The 21310-nt window shown below is 31.1% G+C and overlaps 2 protein-coding genes across 2 annotated transcripts; one reads left to right on the top strand and one right to left on the bottom strand.

Annotated features, from left to right (window-relative positions):
- Positions 1 to 2246: 2246 nt before the first annotated feature.
- LOC130446326 (leptin receptor gene-related protein) lies at positions 2247 to 2876 on the bottom strand. Its single transcript, XM_056782511.1, has 3 exons — positions 2823 to 2876; positions 2689 to 2763; positions 2247 to 2635 (listed from the first exon to the last, which is right to left on the bottom strand). Exons 2-3 carry the CDS (start codon positions 2727 to 2729, stop codon positions 2338 to 2340), a joined length of 339 nt encoding a protein of 112 aa, XP_056638489.1. The 5' UTR covers positions 2730 to 2763; positions 2823 to 2876; the 3' UTR covers positions 2247 to 2337.
- Positions 2877 to 3875: 999 nt separating this feature from the next.
- LOC130446325 (V-type proton ATPase subunit C) lies at positions 3876 to 16597 on the top strand. Its single transcript, XM_056782510.1, has 9 exons — positions 3876 to 3992; positions 4458 to 4653; positions 5192 to 5345; positions 12256 to 12442; positions 13138 to 13236; positions 13309 to 13564; positions 14728 to 14825; positions 14889 to 15024; positions 15084 to 16597. Exons 2-9 carry the CDS (start codon positions 4522 to 4524, stop codon positions 15177 to 15179), a joined length of 1158 nt encoding a protein of 385 aa, XP_056638488.1. The 5' UTR covers positions 3876 to 3992; positions 4458 to 4521; the 3' UTR covers positions 15180 to 16597.
- Positions 16598 to 21310: the final 4713 nt, after the last annotated feature.

Here is a 21310-nt window from a genome sequence, read left to right as displayed (position 1 = left end):
AAAACTTTAAGGTTTAGTTGTTTTTGAATGATGTTCTTGATAATAAATAAGAATTTCCTTTTTTTCCCAAGGAAAAATTGATTTTTTTTAGTGTTGTCGTATTTTACGGTATATAGATACAATATCATTATAAAAAGGAAACAGAGAGCCCTGAAATGGGGTCGTAAAATCGCTGGTAAGCTTTATTGTCATTTTGTTGTTTCTTTTAACATGAAATTTGTCGATATTCCATTATATATATGATATTAAGGTGATCTATTTTCGTTTCCATACAAAATATAATTTAGAAATGTTGCGTGTAGACGATAAAATCTATTTTACTTTTCAAATAAATGAGTAGCTTTAGTAACGAAGATTCTACCATTATCGTAACATTATATCTATTAAAATTGTTCAATAATTTGAAGATTAATAAATATATTTTTTTAAACACTTTAACCTTCTAGTAAAATTATTGACACATTTAATTATTTTTGTGTCAAATACAGTGTAAAACGATCTAACCTCACTTTTTGGTGAATCAAATCAATGAAGAACATTGATAATAGAAAGACGATAAAAAACTCAAATTCTTATCAAAACCTTTTATTATTCAGACAGCTAATTTCAAATTTATATATATAATTACAAGTACAAAATTTACTTCTTATAAAGATCGTAATATACAAGGAGTATCCAAAAAGTCTTCTGCCAAAATCATTAACACAATAGGTCATTTTGGAATGTCATAACCAGCCACCATTTTGTCTTGGGACCAATATTGCGTTATTTACATTAAAATTATGTTTACATTGGTGTTTTATTTTCGAGTTGCTTTTTTGACCAAAGATATTCATTTCAATTAAAAAAGCGCTCGAAATAATCGATACTCTATACACAAATGAAATAATTGTCTACCACGACAATATGACCGATATCTCAAATCACGTTATTCGAAATGACTTATTGGCGTCAGATCTAGATTGAGGTTATACATACTAACCTAACAATCGAAATATGATGAATGTTGCAAGTAGATTTTTAAAAACCAGAGATGTCCCCAAATTATTTTCAATTTTCGATATTTGTTAGGTTAAAAGCATATTAAAAACCTCCATATCAATGGAATAACTAATTGAAAATCTCCGCTACGCTACGCGCTACTTGAAAAAGTTATTTTATTCAATTATCTTATTAACATCGCGTGCGTCCTAGTTATTGGTTCGCGGGGGCATTTTTTCAGGATTAAATTAAATGTATAGAGAATAGAAACGGATTTTTGGTATTTGGGGCTGTTTTACACGAAATTTTCATATTTTTCAAGAATCTTTTCACTAAATTCTTCATTTTTTGTCAATTTTCAAAATATTTGCAAAAAATTGATTTCCTTTTTATCGTCTTCATTTATTGATGATTATTGCAATTGTTTATAGCGGAAAACGGCTTTTCCTAAATGATATTCTGTCTAATTTCATCGTTTCTTACGTTTTCCAATGTTTTTTATGATTTTTGAATCAAAATAAAATACACAAAAACAGTGCGGACGTGATAGTTTTAGAACCGACCCTGTATATTTTGATATGAATGCGTTTTATTAAAAACAATTTTCATTTTCGTTGCTGTTCGACGTTGAAATTCGAATTAACATCGCAATTCAAATTTTCGAAAGATAATTGCGTACTTTTCGTTGTAATTTGTTATACCGGGGTTATACAAATAGTAACATAAAACAATCATTTTTGAGGTTAGTTTTATAGCCGTCCCTTTATATTTGTAATTCATTTCAAAACGTGATTCTCTTACATTAACAAGTTAAAAAAATTATTTTGTTCAACTTATTTGACGCAACGTCCGCCTCTGATATTATCTCATGGAGGCATTTTTTCGAGTTATAGGGAATGCAATTTTGGTATTTGGGCCTTTTTTATACGAAATTTCCTGTTTGTGAAGAATATTTTTACTAAATTCCTCATTTTTTGTCAAATTTCGAAATATTTGGAAAAAATTGATTACCTTTTTGACGTCTTTATTTATTTATAATTATTGCAATTGTTTACAGTGGAAAACGGTTTTTCCTAGACGATATTCTATCTGATTTCATCGTTTTCTACATTTTCCCATATTTTTAATGATTTTTAAATCAAAATAAAATATGCAGTGATCACAAAAACAGTTCGGACATGATAGTTTTAGAACCGACCTGTATGTTTGTAGATAATTTCAAAACGTGTTTATTTTTATATTACCAACTAAATAAAACGAAAAAGAAAAAAAAATTATTTATTTTTTAATACATACATACAGATACATATTTATCAACTTAATATTTAAAAATTCGTAAGTGTGAGACAAAATAAATTACCACATATTATAATCAGAATCATCTTGATCGAAAGTCAAAAAAAATCCAATCAAAGTTATATAAACAACGACATTTCCGGCTATAGTGAGATAACAAGCCCCAGCTACAATTACAGCGGCTCTCGCTAGTACAATAGGTAGAGCGAATGAACTAACCAAAACACCCATAGTTACAAATATAGCAGCTTCCATACAACTATTGCTCGAACCGGAACCGTCGCTATATCGTCTCGCGACTAACGTGGGTATAGGTGCTAGAATATAGAATATTATTTCGAAAAACGGCCACCATAATCTAAAATTTAAGAAAACTAAGTTGTGGAAACATAAAAGAATACGAATACTTACTTGTATTGTGGTAAAGCGCAAGCAAGAATCAAAAACGTCATTCCAATCGAACCCAAAAAGGCCAAAGTAACTAAGCTACAAATTGTAAATTATTAAAAGTACAACGTTAATTTATGTATATATTTAATACTTACGCTATTTATTTGTAGCGGCAGCAAAAAATGAAACAAAAATTACATATTAATATAATATACATTAAAAAAAAGAGATATATTTCGAAAATTATAAAGAAAATCTATTTAATATGAGTCACACTTAAAATAAATTATCCAGTCAACTAAAACAGTTTAATTTACCATACCTTTTATTCCTGCCATAATAGTTTGAAATAGTTTCCTTTTTGAAATTATTTATTTATAATAAAACGAGAAACATAATATTAATCCAATTTTCTTGAAAATTTTTGACATACAAAAATAAAGCGATGTCACTGTCAATATTGACAGTAGATATTCAGATTATAATCAGTAATCAAATGAACAGATGATCATAATAATTAAAAATTGTTGTCATAAAAAATTAAAACATTTAAATACAATAAAAAAATAATTTCTTATCATAGTAACTAGAATTATTTCTACGTATTCTATTAAATCTTAATTAATTTATGTGACTTGGATATGTGACAATTTTACTTTGACGTATAAAGTATTGCCTATAAATTTGTACTTTTTACTTGTTTATCTAAATGAGTTGACAGTTATTATTAATATTTGACACTTTATATAATTTTATGGAATTTTAATAGAAATAAATATATATCAGCGATATAATGCATTTTGGACACAAAAAAAGTGTAGATGAAAATGCAATGGAAGAGATGTTTCCGGCTACAGCGTCGTAAGTTAGAATTTCGTATGAATATCATATAAATTGTTCTTATATATAATACCTATACACTGATTATAATAGGGACATGATTAAAAGATTTTAAATTCATAATTAAGTGTAAAAAATTATAAAATCTAACTATTGTGTATTAAGAGTTGCCTAAGTCTGTTATTAAAAAGTTGTATAAACATCAATTGGTAGAACTATATTATATGTTAAAAAAAAACAGAGACACAATTTATATTCATCAATTATCGAAGAAATAGTTTCTTCTAATACCTTTTACAAAAAAATCCATATTCTTTAATTATATTCAAAGCTTGTTTACTGTAAACGTCAAATAAGTAGGTCCATCTAATGACAGATGACGGCACCAACAATCACGTGAAACTTCAATAACGATCAGCTGGGCCAACTGTGAACTGGGGAGTGGTTGAAAGGGGTGTTTTTCTAGATTTGCTCTATTTTCGAAGGTAAAATTAATATACGCATTCACCAATTAATATAAAAAATCAAATATTAATTATCATATTAAATTAACCTCACATATTGTCAATTTACTGATATTAATTTTTATTGTACCCCGTAATTAGGGCTTCGAATATTAACTCGAGGGTGATTAATATATAAGTCAACCTATAATGCTTGAAATAATTATAGTTTAGTTCACTTTATGGCAATAAAATTGACGAATTTTAATAGTATTCACATTACTAAAATCAATACTACATTCTTCATTAATTCCGTTAACATTATATATTATTTCTACTGAAAGATGTTTATTCGATGATGTTATTTGATATATTTCAGTTTTAATTAACGAATTTATTATTTATTGTTTAATAATGTTTTAATTATAAAGTCACATGACAATAGTATTGAACACAATATGAGGTTATTAAATAATGATTTTGTCGTAATTATCGTATTTATTATAGCACTCACACATCTCATTTAGAGAGAAGTAAAAGAAGTAGTTCAACATCACACCATTCAGAAGAAATGAGTGAATATTGGTTGATATCTGCTCCTGGTGACAAAACCTGTCAGCAGACATGGGATACCATGAACAACATGACTAGTAAACAAAATAATTTATCCACTAATTATAAATTTCAAATACCGGATTTAAAAGTAAGTTAATTTTTTATTAAAAATGAGTTTTTGAAAAATCAATATTCATTTTATTAACAGGGTATAACGAATATTTTTTTAACACGTTGACTGCCGACTAAGAAATAATTTATAGTTAAATCATTTTTGTTACAAGAAATAACCTATAAAACTATTTTGAACAAAAAATTGATGATTTTTGATATTATTTGATTAAATAAAATTGCAAATATTGTATTGGCAGTCAATGTGTTAATATATTGATTCCCAGTAGATTTGACACAAATTTCGACATTTTTTGTCCAGTTTTGGGATAAAAGTAGGGGGAATACCAAAATTAGTGATTTACAAAAGAAAAGTTGTTGAAAATTAAAAATTTATAAAATTAAGGAGTGATTCACATTTCGGACCAAATTTGGTATCCCAGTGACTAGAATCAATATAAAACTTGTTTGACGAGTCCCAGGAGAGGTTTAAAGACCTACTAACGAAGCTATTAATAATTTTCATGGTTAATAGATACCGTAAAGCACCCCCGTGTGACTGTTTTGTATTTTAGGTTGGTACTCTTGATCAATTAGTAGGTCTTTCCGATGATTTGGGTAAACTCGATGGGTTTGTCGAACAAGTTACTAGAAAAGTGGCTCATTATCTCGGAGAGGTATTAGAGGATCAGAAGGATAAGCTGCAGGAAAACCTGATGGCTAATAACGGTACGTTTTCTTCTTCATTTTTTTTTCGTTTCAATCTGTAGAGGTTTCCTTTAGGATTGGTAAAAACCTGGCATGTAGTTGTTTTTTTTTTTCTTAGATATTTATTTTTTCTTATAACTATAATTCGACTGAAACAATTTTATTTTTGTTGCTGTTCAATGTTCGATTCGAGAAAAAAAATTCAAGATCTGAGATAATAATTGCGTAATACTCAATTATAATTTCTATTACCAGGCTTATACAGATAGTAATATAAAAAAAAAATTCATTATATACATTTTGGAGGCTAGTCACCTATTTCAAACTGTACTTTATTTATTGACCTCTTGTACTTAAATTATGTTAATTCGATACTCCACTGTATATAATATTATCTGGGGTGGTGAGAACAACACCAAAATAGCGTCACTAACCCTTCGCGATGTCCCTTTACTTCAAAATTTTCTTTACGTTCTGGAAGACCCTCGTAAAACTTTAGGGACGAATAAAAATTTAATTTTCGTTGCTGTTTGATGTTAAAATTCAAGGAAAATACTCACAATTCGAATTTTCGAAAGATAATTGCGTAATTTCCATTATAATTCGTTATACCGGGGTTATACAGATAATAACATGAAAAAATTATTTTTGAGCTTAGTTTTAACAGAAATCTCATCTTTCGGAATAATTGGACCATAGGTAGAATAATTAACCTCTTGTACAATAATACAGAGATCAATTCGATATACCCCTGTATATAAAATTGTCTGGGGTAGAGGGAACGACGCGAAAATGGCGTCACCAATTCTGCCCGGATCAAAACGTTGATTACTTTCTGTACGATTAAGGAAACTTACAGGGCTACAACTAAAAATTTGTTTTATAAATTGTGAATAAACATAAAATTGACCGCAAATTTTGTTTTTGTGGTTGTTAGATGTCAAATTCCAAAACCGCGATGGGAATTTTCGATAGATAATTACGCACTTTTCATTGTAATTTCTTATACCGGGGTTATACAGTTAGTAATGTTAAAAAATTATTTTGGAGGTTAATTTCAACAGAATTCGCATCTTTCGAAATAATTGGACCATAGGTCGAAAAATTAACTTCTTATACAACGATACAGAGATCGATTCGATACTCCCTCGTATATAAAGTTGTTTGGCTTGGTAGGAACGACACCAAAATGGCGTCACTAATCCTGCCCAATACAGAGTCGGATCAAAACGTTCATTACTTTCTGTACGATCCTCGTAAAAGTTCTGTTGCGAAAACCTACAGGGGGACAACCAAAAGTATGTGATAAATGTAAAATTGGCGGTAATATGAAGATTTCCCGGTAGATTTTTGAAAGTTCAAATAAAATTGAGTTCAAATGTAAAGGGGTTATGAATTTGGTGTATTTGATTGGAAAAATGATATTTAATTTATAGTAGTGTATCGAATTTCAAATGAAAACGGTCTTTTTATATGAAATTTCGTTATTTAAATAATTTAATCTCTATATTTAATCAAATAACTGTCGGTGGATACATTTTGTTATATTTTTTTAAACAAAAAGTTTCCTATTTATGTCTATTTATAGATTTTTGTTTAAAAATTTATTTGAACGTATATTTCGCATATAATCGAGATAAATTTCAATCAAATTTGAATGGTTGACGTTTTTCTTTCAAATTTTTATTATATGTAAAAATGTACGACATTGTTGTTATAAATTTCTTTATAAAAAAACAAATGGAACATTTTTCTGGGTAAAAAATTTTTGCTAATCAAATTTTAAAAATCGTTTACCACGTCTACATTAGAACTGTTAAAAATGTCTCCATTTCTTGGAAACTACATTTGACAACGGCGCTATTTTTATTAAAATCATCAAAGCTGCGGAACAAAATTACATTAGACAACACTGCAATATTCTTATTTTTCGCACGTCAATTTTCATGACAGAACAATCGATTTATAACCTTAAAGATAAATATAATTGAGAATATTTTCGTTGAATTGTCATTTTGAACTGAAGATTTGATAAAAATATGAAATATCAAAAAATTAATACGCTAATAATCGATCGAGTTTGTCTATTTTCGATCTTTTAACGTTCTTCATCTCACTCGTGCAACTTCGATTAGCCTCGTCTCAATTCGAAACACATTAGCTTTGTTCGCGATAGAAATCCTGATCACAAATCTAAAATGTGCCTTCGCCATGCGAATAAACCACGTTCGGAAAGATGAAATTCTGTGTCCTCGGAGCGCAGATAACTAATTCCGAACGTATCCCGATTACGTCAAATGTATAAACGAACGATTTTTAATCCGGAGCGTGCGCATTCCTTTTACTCGCCATTTTGTGGTTTTACCATGAACTAACTTCTAATCTATGTTTTTTTCTACGTACTTGCTATAGAAAATAAAATGTGTTTATTCTCCCATGTAATTTGAAAACACTATTTTAATTTCCCGCCGTCTTCGAGAGAGATGATTAGATTCAATTATCATGAAAATTTACGTTTTCTTAGTATAACTAACCTAACCTTAAATATTTGATCGAGAATCGAAGAGGAAAAACGAGTTTTCAAGATATAACTCGAAATAATATTGGGGACTTTAATTTTAGTGCAAATTTTGTAATCGTCTGCTGAGTCTATATATAGTGTGTCCGTTTAAAATGTTCCGTTGTTTTAAGGAATTTTTTATATTTATTACTTTTAATGGCATGCACAACATTCAACAATTTAAAAACTAATACAACTAACCACCACAGACACACGCGCGAGCATGTCTTTTTTTATTTCGAAACAAAAATTACACTAAAAAAAGTTTAATTTTTTACTAAAAGAAATTAGTGTTGTCGTTCTTTTTTTAGTTTACGAGTTGTAATCGGACGGAAATGTTGCACGTTATAAAAAGATTTTGTATAATTTTCGCGACTGCGCAGATACGTGTTACTCTTCGAGTACATTATCATCATTTTAAATATATAAACGTTAAATGATGATATACAGTCGACTCTCGATAATTCGAACCTCTGTATAATTCAAAATTTTCACGAGTTTCCTAGAAAATCAGTTGGTAATTAGTATCAAAACGGCGCGTTCATTCGAACTTATCGGCGTCAAACACTCGACAACTTGTAAAAAATAAGTCACGCCATCCTCTTACAAACAAATCCGGATAAAACAATAACAAACTTGTATAATCGCACAACAGAAGTTGAATTTGGCTTCGACAGTGAATGTCCTCGTTTGGCAGCAATCCTGGTCATTTGGCTTTGACAGTGAATTTCCTTGTTTGGAAGAAAGCCAATGGTCATCTGGCTAATACAGTGAATTTCCACGTTTGGAAAAAAGTCAATGGTCATTTGGCTAACACAGAAAGAGTCTATCAACGGAAATCTGTTAAAAAATAAGCAAAAGAGCTCGCGACTACTTTAATCATCAAAAACTTTGGGGCGAATGAAGGGTAGACTTACAAATTTCAAAAAGAGAAATGGAGTTGTGTTTAAAAAAGTTTGTGTGGAAAGTGGAAGTTTTAAAAATGAAGTTTTCTCAGATTGGCGCGATAAATTTTTAAAACTATGACGTCCGAGACATTTTTAATACTGATGAAACCTACGGACAAGACGTTGGCTTTTAAAGATAAAAAATGTCATGGAGAAGAACATAGTAAAGAGAGGTTGTCAGAACTACTTGCAGTGGTCGGATCAAGAAAACTTGAACCCTTAATGATAGGAAAAGCTATGAAACAGCTATGTTTCAAAAGGGTAACATCATTTCCAGTTCCTTTTTCAAATTGCAACCATTGGACTGAGGGATCATCTATAATTTTACTGATTGACAAGGCATGGAAAGCTAGAACACCCCAAACGATTTTCAATTGATCCAAAAAACCTGGTTTCATAAAAGAAAATCTTGATAATTACGGATGATGAAGAACCAACAATAAAACCACTAATTGATATCAGCGCCGTGGGTTTTTCTGACTTTTTTTCGAGAGGTTCAATCACCGATCGTGAAATTTAATCTGCAACAGATAGATACAAATGAAAAAATCAACGATGAAGACGACGATGATACATCAGAACTTTCGACAGAAGTTTCACCAAAACGTAAGTGATGAAAAAGCAATGCAGGCACTTTACTTGATTATCGACATTCAATATTTCGGAATTAACGGTAGTCGACTGTAAATACCGATCCATATACGAGGGACGTCAGTAATTACTTCTCTATGTTTAAATAACTTTTGTTTTGTTTTAAAGCAACTTGACGACGTGTTAAAAAGTAAATTTTTTATAGGGATAAAAAAACGTTTATAATGTGAACATTTCCGTTTAGGCAGCGATAAACCGGAAAGAAGGTTGACAAAACGCTCTAAACTCGAAAGTACGACAACAGTAATATCGGAAAATAGCAACCGCGACGAAGGGTATTGTCCTAATACTGAACTGGTACATGGCTTGTGCTTGTTTGGCTGTGCTTGTGACGGTTGTTTGATGGTGGGGGCAGGTGGGCGACCGCCCGACAAAGATGGCGGTGGAGGTGGTTTTCCGGTGAACGACAGGGATTCGGAAAGTTCTTCGGGCGTTTATGTGACGCCACTGCAATCGCCCGCCGACACGGAGAGTTCCACAACAACCACACCCGATCAATCCCCACAAGTCGATACGTGCCAACCAATCTTGGGGCCAGGTCAGTGGCGCGTCGGACCCAGCTTTAACGCACACGAGCTTCTCACGCCGAAAGACCGGATCCAAGGCGAAATAACAAAAAAAATCACGATATTAACCTGACCTAGCGCCAAGTGACTAATTTTTACCCGAGAATAATATTAGATCGATTTTCAATGTTTCAAGAAATGTTTTGTATTTTAAATAAAATCTTCCGCTTGGATCCGGTCACGATTTTTTTTTATTTTATTTTGAAGCAGAGCTGCGTTAATTTTTTTGTCAAATTGGTTGTAGTGTTTTTACGTTCGTAATACACACACACACATACATACACGTAATTCACATTCTCTTTTTTGCTTTATTTCCGTAGCCTATAACAATTTTTTTACCATGTTGGTGGCTTTAGCATATTTCAATGGGGGAAAATTCTGCGGTTAATTTTCGGACCATTTTGCATTCTGAATGTTATGAGGAAAGTTGAAAACACAATAAAAAAATTAAAATCCAAGGTGAACATGGCAATTAATTATTGTTAAATAAATTAAATCTACTACGATCTGTCGAGGGTGTTACAAATATAAACCGGAATTTGCTTATAAAATATTTTATTATTAGTTTTTCCACCTCTTAAGGTATTCTTTCGGATGTTTTTTTCGTAAAATTATCTCGTCTTGTTCGCTAATGGACCAAATAAATAAGCGCTAAGCGATAAATCGGGACTATAAGGAGACTGTGTTTTCAAACCCAACTTTTCCATGGTGTTTTTAAAAGATTACGAGATTCTTGCTCTTCACAATGTATCCAAATCTCGTTTGTGGTGAATATTCTGTGCAATAAATTTTCTCTTTCCTCTTCATATCGCTGTAGAAGACGCGTGCAAACTTCCCAACGTACGAATTTCGAAACTCGGAAGTCTTGGCACCCTAATTTTGCGACAACCCTACCATTTATGAATTAGTTGTTCAATAATATCCACGTTAATGTCCAATTCTTCAAACATATCGCGTACAGTACTAAGTAGATCTCGCAAAACAGATTTGTCGTGGTACTCATCCCCGAATCGCTTCAGTAATTTTCTCGGATTATCCATTATCTTTGACCAAAAAACGATTGTGGTAATAAGTGAATTAAAATACTAGGTTACGCGGTCCTGGCTGTTCTACACGGTTCGTGACAAACATCTAGTACGGCCATTTCTGCGACACTAAATTTTTCGCGCGTTAATTCAAAAATTTGAACCGCATTCGCATTAACTTAGATCAGGTGAACTTGTTGCCTGTTTCTTAGACGTATTCGAATCCTGGTACCTAAACAGATTTCGTGAAATTTGAAATTGATTTAGAAATAGAAGGATAACTTATACGGACTTTTATAAATTTCGAAACGTGCGTTTTTAATCGCGTCTACCATCGATGAGGTTACTGCTTTCGAACTAATGTCCGTTATATGAGTTGAAAATGTTATTCGGAAATAAACGCCTTCTATAATAAAAAGTTTATCAAAGGCGCGTCCGCCATTTATAAAAAAACGAATTAAAGACGCCGCGCGAATTCGTCTAATTTGAAAATTCCGTTATAGCTGTACTGGACCGGTCTAAGGATTCATTTCGCGAGCTTGTTTGTAAGAATACTTTTCGAAAAATAATTATTCCGACTTAGTTTCTTTATAACACTCAGTATTCGAATGTAACAAACACTATTGCCAATACTAACAAACACTTTATTTTGTAAATGCTACTCTCACGACAATGAATCGTCTAATGTCCAATGATTAAAAAACGGTTTTTTTATTTATTTTTTTTAGTAATTCAATTTTTTTTTATTATGTATGAGCAATTCATTAGACTATTATTATTTGTTCGGTAGCGTGAATCTATACATACAGTGTTGTTTAAAATAAAAATGGAACAAAACAAAATGAATATTTCACGATATAATTTACTTTTGATAGAATTCGATTGGGAAAAGGTCTGGTCAAATGGGGGGCAGATGAATTATTTATCTATTTATTATTGCGAACTTTGACCCCCAATAGTTTTTTATAGAAATATATTTTGAGTGACTGGTTTATGTTTCAAATAATTTTTTCCTCATGACATATCACTTTTTATTAAAAACATTCTAAACTGTAGATTTTTCCCCGAAATTGAACATTATTCTATATATTTATATATATAAATGTTGATTTGAATATGAAGATGTTGTGTGTGTCTTTTTACAACTGTTGAAATTTATTGTGTATTTTTCTAAATTTATAGCGGATTTACCGAGTTATTTGACCAGATTTCAATGGGATATCGCTAAATATCCCATAAAACAATCGCTGCGCAACATCGCCGATATTATAAGTAAACAAGTCGGTCAAATCGACGCCGATCTCAAAACCAAATCGGCCGCTTATAATAATTTGAAGGGAAATCTCCAAAATTTGGAGAAAAAACAAACGTAAGTGAAAGAAAAAATTGTATTTTTTTTTTTTTTTTCGAAAAATACAGAGGTCGGGATAAATCAGGCAACGCTCATAAATCCGTCAACGCTATTGAAAAACGAATCATGTTTTTGTGTGTCAAACAGTCTTGAAAACGGGCTCTGTTGCCGACGCGCCGCGTTCAGGATTTTCGATCTAAAGCGCGGCTATCGGAAGAACGCGTCTCCTCCACGCACTTCACGAGGATGATTTCGATAGTAGATTGGAATTTTATGAGTGGTAGCTGCAATACAGTCAGCATTTCATTTTGTTGTCGAAAGAAACAACCTTCAAGCTAAACATTACGGTTTGCAATAACCAAAATCCTCACGTTTTCATTGAGGAAAAATTTAATCTGCCTGTGGACAAGGAGATCTCGTGGGACCGCGTTTTTGCAAGAGGAATACGACTTCCGAGCTGCAATTTAAGAAGAATTTGACAACTTGACATGTTTCGCCGAACGTGCCTTTCCGTTGAGAAAAAGTTTGAACACTTGCAGTTAACCCTTTTTCGAATCCCTTTTGTAATTTCATTCAGAAAAATTCGTTTTGACGACGTTTTTCGGACTTATGCCAACCTCTGTATGAACACATATTTCGCGCTTTTTTTCACCCCTCACAATATATTTTTATCTGTTTTTGATGTTGTGATGGTTGGAAAACCCTTGTTTTAGGGGAAGTTTATTGACGCGCAACTTGGCGGATTTGGTAAAAAAAGAGCATTTCATTCTAGATTCCGAATATTTGCAAACGCTACTGGTTATTGTTCCGAGGTTAGTATTTTTTTTTTTTTTTTGGTCGTGGAAAACGACGTTTACGGTGGTTTTTTGTTTTTTTACGTTTAGGGCTCAAACGGCCGAATGGAACGCGACGTACGAAAAAATCACCGATATGATAGTACCGCGTTCGTCTCAATTAATAACCCAAGATAACGAATACGGTTTATATACGGTGTCTCTTTTTAAAAAAGTCGTCGAAGAATTCAAATTGCACGCCAGAGAAAAGAAATTCATCGTAAGAGATTTTACTTATAACGAGGAGGAATTGGCAGCTGGGAAAAACGAAATAACCAAATTGGTTACCGATAAGAAAAAGCAGTTCGTAAGTATTTTTCATTTAGGGAGGTAATTCGTCCAAAAACATTTTTTTCCAGTCTATTTATTTAAAAAAGTTGAATTTTTATTGTTTGTGAGATGTTTTGTCAGTGTATACTTCGACATTCGATTTTTTATCAATGGATATGTATTTTTTTCAGTGTACTCATAATGCGGTACAAAATATTTCAAAACATTAAATTTCGAATGTTCGTAATTTTTTTTGTATAATCATCGAGTTTTTATTATTTGACAACTATTTTTTTTCAGTTTATTTATGGTGACGTATTAAATATTTGACTCAATTAATTTTCTATTCTGTTTTAATTTTTTTGTGTACAATTCAACATGAAATTTTTTATCATTCGACATTTTTTGAGTGTATTTACGCTGACGTACGAAAAACTTCGAAAAATTGGATTTCTATTGCTCGCTAACTGTTTCCTCTGTGTAATCATCTAAAATCAAGTTTATATTTTGTGAAAATTATTTTTTTGGATCTACATACGATAAATTACGAAATATTTGGAAAATGGAAATTTTTATTTTCTCTCAACTTTTTTTTCAGTGTAAACTTCAACATGAAATTTTTTATCATTCGACATTTTTTTACTGTATACACGCTGCCGTACGAAAAATTGAATTTCTATTGCCCGCTAACTATTTTCTCTGTGTAATCACATAAAAATCTACATACGATAAATTGCGAAATATTTTGAAAACTTAAATTTTTATTTTCTCTTAACTGTTTTTCAGTGTATACATTAAATTTTTTATTGTACGAAAAATTAAATTTCTATTTCTTGATAATTGTTTTTCAATGTATTTCATTCTTCAAGTGCACAAGGTTTCCAAAATTAAAATTCATGTCCAAACTATTTTTGCAGTATACAATTCCCAAATTCAAATTTACTTTATATATAAACTATTTTTTCAGTGTACAAAATTTTTATTCTCAGTCAAACATTTTTTCAATATTATTATTATATAATACAAGGTTAATGGAAAGTATCAATAATACGATATAATAAATTTGATACGAAAAGTTTGATTTTTGAAAATTCCATTACGAGATTTTAACTTTGAAACTGCCCGCATTGTTGCCATATTTATTAAAAATCTACTAGTATATTTATAATATTTGGAATGATGAAAATGAAATTATTATAGGGTCCTTTGGTTAGATGGTTGAAAGTTAATTTTAGCGAATGTTTCTGTGCCTGGATTCACGTCAAAGCCTTAAGAGTATTCGTCGAATCCGTCTTAAGGTGATTATACATCATAGGAAAAATGAAAAAATCGATATTTCTTATTATAATTTTTTTTGTTAGATATGGTTTACCAGTCAATTTCCAAGCTATATTGATACACCCCAATAAGAAGATGACGAAACGTTTAAGAGACGTTTTGAATCAACTTTACGGTCATTTAGATAGTAGCGCTGCTCTTTCGGGACCCAATGTCGACGTAAGATAAAATTTCGATCGAAAATTTCATTTCGATTTTTTAATCGATTTTGATTTCAGAGCGTGGACATTCCCGGCCTCGGATTCGGCCAATCCGAATATTACCCTTACGTTTATTACAAAATCAACGTCGATATGATAGAATCGAAGATCTAAATTAGAAAAAATAATAAATTGAATCCTTTTACTTATATTATAGGTTTCAAAATACATAATAATAATAAATATTCAAAAATGAAAATATTTTTCGCATCTATATATATATTTCAGAAGGGCCCTTTTGGAATAATGCGCGTATTACGTCATCCAAATAGAAAATTAATATTTTTACATGCAATATTCCACTATTTTTTATATGTTTTAAAAGGCATTTACTCATTTTTTTTGTTTGTGTCATATTATCTCGTATAATACCCGAACGTACCAAAAATTTCCCTTATCACCGTCACCGGTCCCATACGTACTCGAAACGGTGTAGTTGCGGTATGGTTAAGTGTGACGTGGCCCTAATAATCCTATCAGATTTTACCCTTTTCCGGTATTATTACGGTGCCGTTTATTGTGACCCGGCCTTAATACTACTTAGTTTCCCATGAAATGTTCCTCCACTATTTTAATGCTTTGTTGTTGTTTTTCTATGGTCTTAGTTTTATGATCTAAAATCTTCTTGAACTCATTACCGGTACGTAACACTCAATTAAGCCCGACACAAGCGTAACGGCACCGTAAATCGACCATATATGATTGATCGCATCTTATTTTGACATATTCCGGTATCGTTTATTGTGACCCGGCCTTAATACTACTCAATTTCTCACGGAACTTTCTTATTTTACATATAATTCGTGCTTTATTAGTGTCATTTCTCGTTTCTTCTGATCTTTTACTTCACTTAACGTAGCATAAAACAATCTCGTATATACAGAGTGTTCAATTACAAATTTTATTTTATATAAATCCATTATTTGATTCGTAACATTCGATAGGAAAAACCAACGTATTTTTTTGTGTTTTTGGTCATTATATCGGAATATAAAACGGTGTAAATTAAGGTCGATGCACACTTAAATTCTCCCATTCCAAGATTGACTCATTTTTTTTTGGCACATTAAGTCATCGGTGCGTTTCGTTACAGTCCGTTACGGATATTGTCTACCTTAATATTATTCAATACCTTCGATTTTATAGAGTGTTTTATTACCGTCTTGTGGATGGATCTTTTTTGTGTTATATTTGGAGATTTTTCGTTAAACGGGCGTTTAACTTGTGCGGGACTTTCGTTTAGTGTCGACACAAACTCGTAACGGTACCGGATAATCGACACGTTACCGTCTAGTGTGACTCTACCTTAATCCTATTGTTTCTAAATTCGATATTTTTGGTGGTTTTTGAGTGTTTTTGTTAATTATGAATATTTTATTGGATTGATGAAATGTTTGGGTATTATACGGGGGTTATTGAATATATTTAGACGTAGTGAGATGCTTAAAAGTTGACAATACATTTCATTATTTTCTCCTGGGGTAGCAATTTTTTTCTTCGTAAAACAGTATTCATTGTACATAAATATTGTATATATATATATATGATAATAATACGAAAATAATAAAATATTTTGCCTTTTGAATCTATTTATATAATGATGATGATGATTCCATAATTGTATAGTTTCGATTATTAGTAGGACTAATAATTTTTTTTTGAAAATATTAAAAAAAAATTCCGAAAATTTTTTAAAAATAATTATTTTCCGAAAATAATTTTTTTGCGAAAATTTTTCAAAAATAATTTTTTTCGAAAATTTTCAAAAATAATTTTAAGCGGTTATTTGTTCTATGTAATTGTTAGAAAATGAAAAATAAATATTTGAATTGTTGATTTCGAAATTTATATTTTCCAACCTCCCTTAGTCGCACCAAAAATGAATCCCAAACTAAACCGTCAAACGTAATATCTGTCAACTGACATGTCAAATGTCATGAAAGATACCTACAAGATACACAAATGACATATAGAAGTTGACGTGTGTCAAAAATTTCAAATATCTTGTTAAATGGCTGCCAATTTAGTCGAGAAAATAGCAAAACATCCTAAAGAACTAACCTCAAAACGATCGTACACGATTATACCCCGTATGTTATTTAACAACTGTCAAATGTCGTAGTTACGAATGATAATTCGATCAATATTTGAATCGATTATATATAACGTCATTTATGTCAAATTTTAATAATAGTAACGACATCTAGTAAAAAGAATGTTTAGTTTTGTGATAAATTCTAACGTCAGAAAAAAACAATTCAACAAAATACTTTCAATTTTTGATATACAAAAAAAAACAAACGCGTAACGTTAAAAATGTCATTTGTCAACATTTGACACATAGACATAAAAATCGTGTTATCTTCTTATAGTTTCGGAAATGTTCGTAATAGAGTGTGTGATTGTACTGAGACAAAAGGAACGTTACTGGAAGTTGAAATACACGTCAAAAATTAATCTTCAACTGTCAAACGTCATTTTCAAAGAATTATATATTTAACTGGAAATACGATTTACAAAAATTTTTAGAATCTAAAAAAAACACACAATAAAAACAGAAACGCAATTCGATAACTGGAGATACAGAGTGACTCGTTATGATAATACTATTAAGTTGGTATTTTTTATTGATCAATTTAGTGATTTTGGGTGGTTTAAACGCCATAGATCTTTCGATAGGTATGACAAACGTCATTCGCAATATGTTAGTCGTATATACGCCAATTTTTTCATATAAGCAGCGACCTCTGATGATAATAAAGATAAATTTTTATTTTGTGTTGGTACTTGATAAATTTTCAAGTTGGTATCTTTTGTTTAATTACTTATGTCAAACGTCATTCATAATATGTCGTGTTTAAATACCAAAATAGTTATTTTCCTAACAAGTGCGGAAAGTGATACTTGATACTGGGAAAGACACTTTACGCATGTGTTAGGAACATTATTTTTTCTACGACCGTATATACAAAAAAGTATACCAACCCATTTTTGAAAAATTATTTTATTCCAACAAACATAACAATATAAAAAACTGTAACTAAAAACTACTAATTATTATAAATATTAATATTGAAAGCACAATTTGTTGTATTCTGTAGACTAGTAAGAATTGCCGGTGCAGTGGAATAATTTGGTTTCAACTGGAAGGTAGATGACGTCGATGAGGATTGCATCGGTTGCAGGTCGCATAAAGATGATGATGGCGGTGACGGCAACAGTTTTAAGTCATTTGGCAGGTAACAGCTCGGAATTAGTTTCATTTGCAGCTTTCAAAATAGCCTCGGGAATTTCTTCGGATGAATCCATTACTATTATTGTATCGGATTCGGTTCAATGTGGTTTGATTTAGAAAAAGATTATACTTATTCGGTCACTTCCAAGACGTTTTGAACAACATTCACGTTTTAGTAACAATTACATGGTTAAATAAAAAATATCTGTATTATTTTATATTTTTAAAAAATTAAAAATGCTTCAAAAAGCTAGAAAAGGTTTAAATTTTATTTGATGGACTATTTCGTAAATATTTATTTACCTGTAGTAAAGTATAAATAGTTATAATCTCAGAAGTAAAAAACTATCTAATAAGGTCAAAATTTGCATAATTTTACTTTCCCACACTAGTGCGGGAAAGTGACACTTTCAAAACTAAAATGCGTGCGGGAAAGTGGGTTAAAACGCACGGTCGTAGAAAAATAATATTTTTACATAGAAGACGTTATTAAATAACAATTTTCTTCAATATCTCATATCTTAGGCCTTTTTATACGTTTATATTTGAAGGGTCGGAGGGAAGAAGGGTCAAAGTCACATTGACCAAATTTTTCAGGAGAGACAATTTAAGGTTAATTTTTGGATATACGTATTAATAAAACATGAAATTATAAATTCTGTTTATGGAATAAGCTACCTTAATAATTTTAGAATCTTAATATATTATTTATCTTAATTGTATTCACTCCTTTACAAGACAGATTACTTAATTGAAAAATGGTAACAATCTGGAAGAGGGAAAAAGGGGCAATGTGCAGGACTTGTCCCCTTTTCCCCCTTCAAGTTAACTTTTAATGTGTCATAGGATGATATTATAGGTAAAATTATGAAAAATCCATTAAAATCAAGAACATTATTCTATATTGGCTTGCATTTTACTGCAGAATTTAGAAAGATGTACCAAATCCTCGTATTTTTTATCTGATTTTGGCACTGGTCCTAAAAACATAAGCAAAATTTTCGTAGGCCTACGCATTTCAAAGTACGCACATTTTTTAAACAGAATGTTATCATAAAGTAAAAACTTTTCTGTTTCATAAAACTTAAGGATCCCTGACATTTCTTATAATTTTTATTAACAATATCATTTTATATTATTTTATTTTCTTAAATTTTAAAGATACTATCACTTGATAATATAAATTTATTATTACCTGTGTGAGAGTGATCAGGAAGAGTGGAAGGTTCTACATTGAATCTACGCCTGGCTGGTAGAGTGATGACTGTGCTTTCCCATTGTCCAGAATAATTATTCCTGAAGTACATAAGCCTTTCAGATTAAATAGTGAACTTGATTTCTCTTATGGGTCTTGTTTGAACGCTAAGTTTTTTCTTGTAAGTCAAGTTAAAAAACACAGTCCATGATCGCCAAAACGAGTAATCTACTTCTGCAACAACGTATGGATTAGGTTTCTGTCTACAATCCCTGATGTGAATAGTCCAGTCACTTGGCAGCTCTAAAATTGTTTTTTACTAGAGCCATGTCTTTGTCTGTCTCCATATATGAGTGCCTTCTTATAGGAAATGTCATTTGTACAGATTTATACCTGTTTTGTATATGTATCATACAATGGAGGAATCGTATCATTGTAATGTTTTTGTTCTGACCTCCGCAAGAGTCTGCACATATTTGGAGATTTTCAATATTTTTGTCGAGGTGGTTGTTTAAAAATTCAAAGAGCATTTGACAAACATTGTTACTTCCCTTTTTACCTTCTGACTCTGGATAGACAAAAAAGTAAGAAGTGTTATTACTGAGAATGTGAATAATAAAACAAAAAACAGAAAGTTGTCTTCTGTAATATACATCGTTTGTGGTAACATTAGGCACACACAAATTTTTTCCATAATCAATGCATATGGCCTCATAGGTTTTTGTTTTCGATGCAGCCTTTCGGGCTCTTCTTTTTAAATCATAAAATTTGTCTGCCTTTAATTTGTGTAATTTGAATTCCGTTTCTTTTTTCTTCAGGGATTCTTCAATTTTATCTCTTTCTTCTTGACTTTCAACACTTTTCAAATCATTTCTCAGTGATTCTAGTTTGATATGCATTTCATCACAAAAACTACACGTATCTGTTCTTGGGTAGCCAAAGGTTATGTTAAAGGCTGTGTTAAAAACAGATCTGTAAGAGTCATATGAGACTTGCGTGTTTGGATGTAGCTCTTGAAAAAGTTTATACATTTTTGATATATTCAGGTCCTCTGGCAAATATTTTTTTGGGGCGCCCCTCGACCTTTGAATGAATTTATATGGTCCTTAATCAGTTGTTTTGTTTCCTCAGGGATAGCATGTTTTCTATTTAAATGTTTTTCTCTTTGGTCCTTTGGTGAATATCCTGTCAATTTCAATGAGTTAATTAAATTCTCTACCTTCTTTTTTGACATGCCATGTATGGCAGAAAACGCTTTCCAACAAACATCGTACTCATTAACTACCCCATCGACCATATCCCTAACTTTATATTTGCATGTAACATCTCGAAATTTCGCGTCAGCTGTATTTACCGAAGGCCTACGACGCTCAACGCTCAAGCCACACAAAAACGAGTTTTGTTCATTTGTATTGTGCATCAGATTAAATTTAGAAATAATGCTATCTCTAACCTGTAAAGGTATTTTTTCAAAGCATTTCATTCTACACTTACAGTCTGCCCCCGGCTCATGACTCTGCACCCTCATCTTCTTTGAAACTTCTCGCAATCTACCAAATCCTTTTCTTTTTTTAGTAGTCTTCTCCACAATACCATCATCACTTATGTCACTATCACTCATTTTGTACCAATATAGACAAATATTATTTAGAGATAACAACAACACACTAACCTCAACCTATTGCACCACTGACAGAGAACAACAAAACAAACACTGCCTTCACAATCATCTGTGATTCAAATCAGCAACTGGTTAAGTAGCAAATATCTTATTTGTATTTAAAATAATGCTTCTAAGATGTAAATACGTATATA

This window comes from Diorhabda sublineata, chromosome 7 (assembly GCF_026230105.1).
Source record: "Diorhabda sublineata isolate icDioSubl1.1 chromosome 7, icDioSubl1.1, whole genome shotgun sequence".
NCBI lineage: Eukaryota > Metazoa > Arthropoda > Insecta > Coleoptera > Chrysomelidae > Diorhabda > Diorhabda sublineata.
This window is presented reverse-complemented; position numbering and strand designations above follow the sequence as displayed.

Bases quoted from the DNA above. Each gene is read 5' to 3' on its own strand.
- LOC130446326 (XM_056782511.1), bottom strand. From the start codon at position 2,729: ATGACGTTTTTGATTCTTGCTTGCGCTTTACCACAATACAA. The intron at 2,636-2,688 runs GTAAGTATTCGT...CTTAAATTTTAG, and splicing joins TGCGCTTTACCACAATACAA to ATTATGGTGGCCGTTTTTCG.
- LOC130446325 (XM_056782510.1), top strand. From the start codon at position 4,522: ATGAGTGAATATTGGTTGATATCTGCTCCTGGTGACAAAACCTGTCAG. The intron at 13,565-14,727 runs GTAAGTATTTTT...AAATTATTATAG, and splicing joins CCGATAAGAAAAAGCAGTTC to GGTCCTTTGGTTAGATGGTT. The intron at 15,025-15,083 runs GTAAGATAAAAT...TTTTGATTTCAG, and splicing joins TTTCGGGACCCAATGTCGAC to AGCGTGGACATTCCCGGCCT.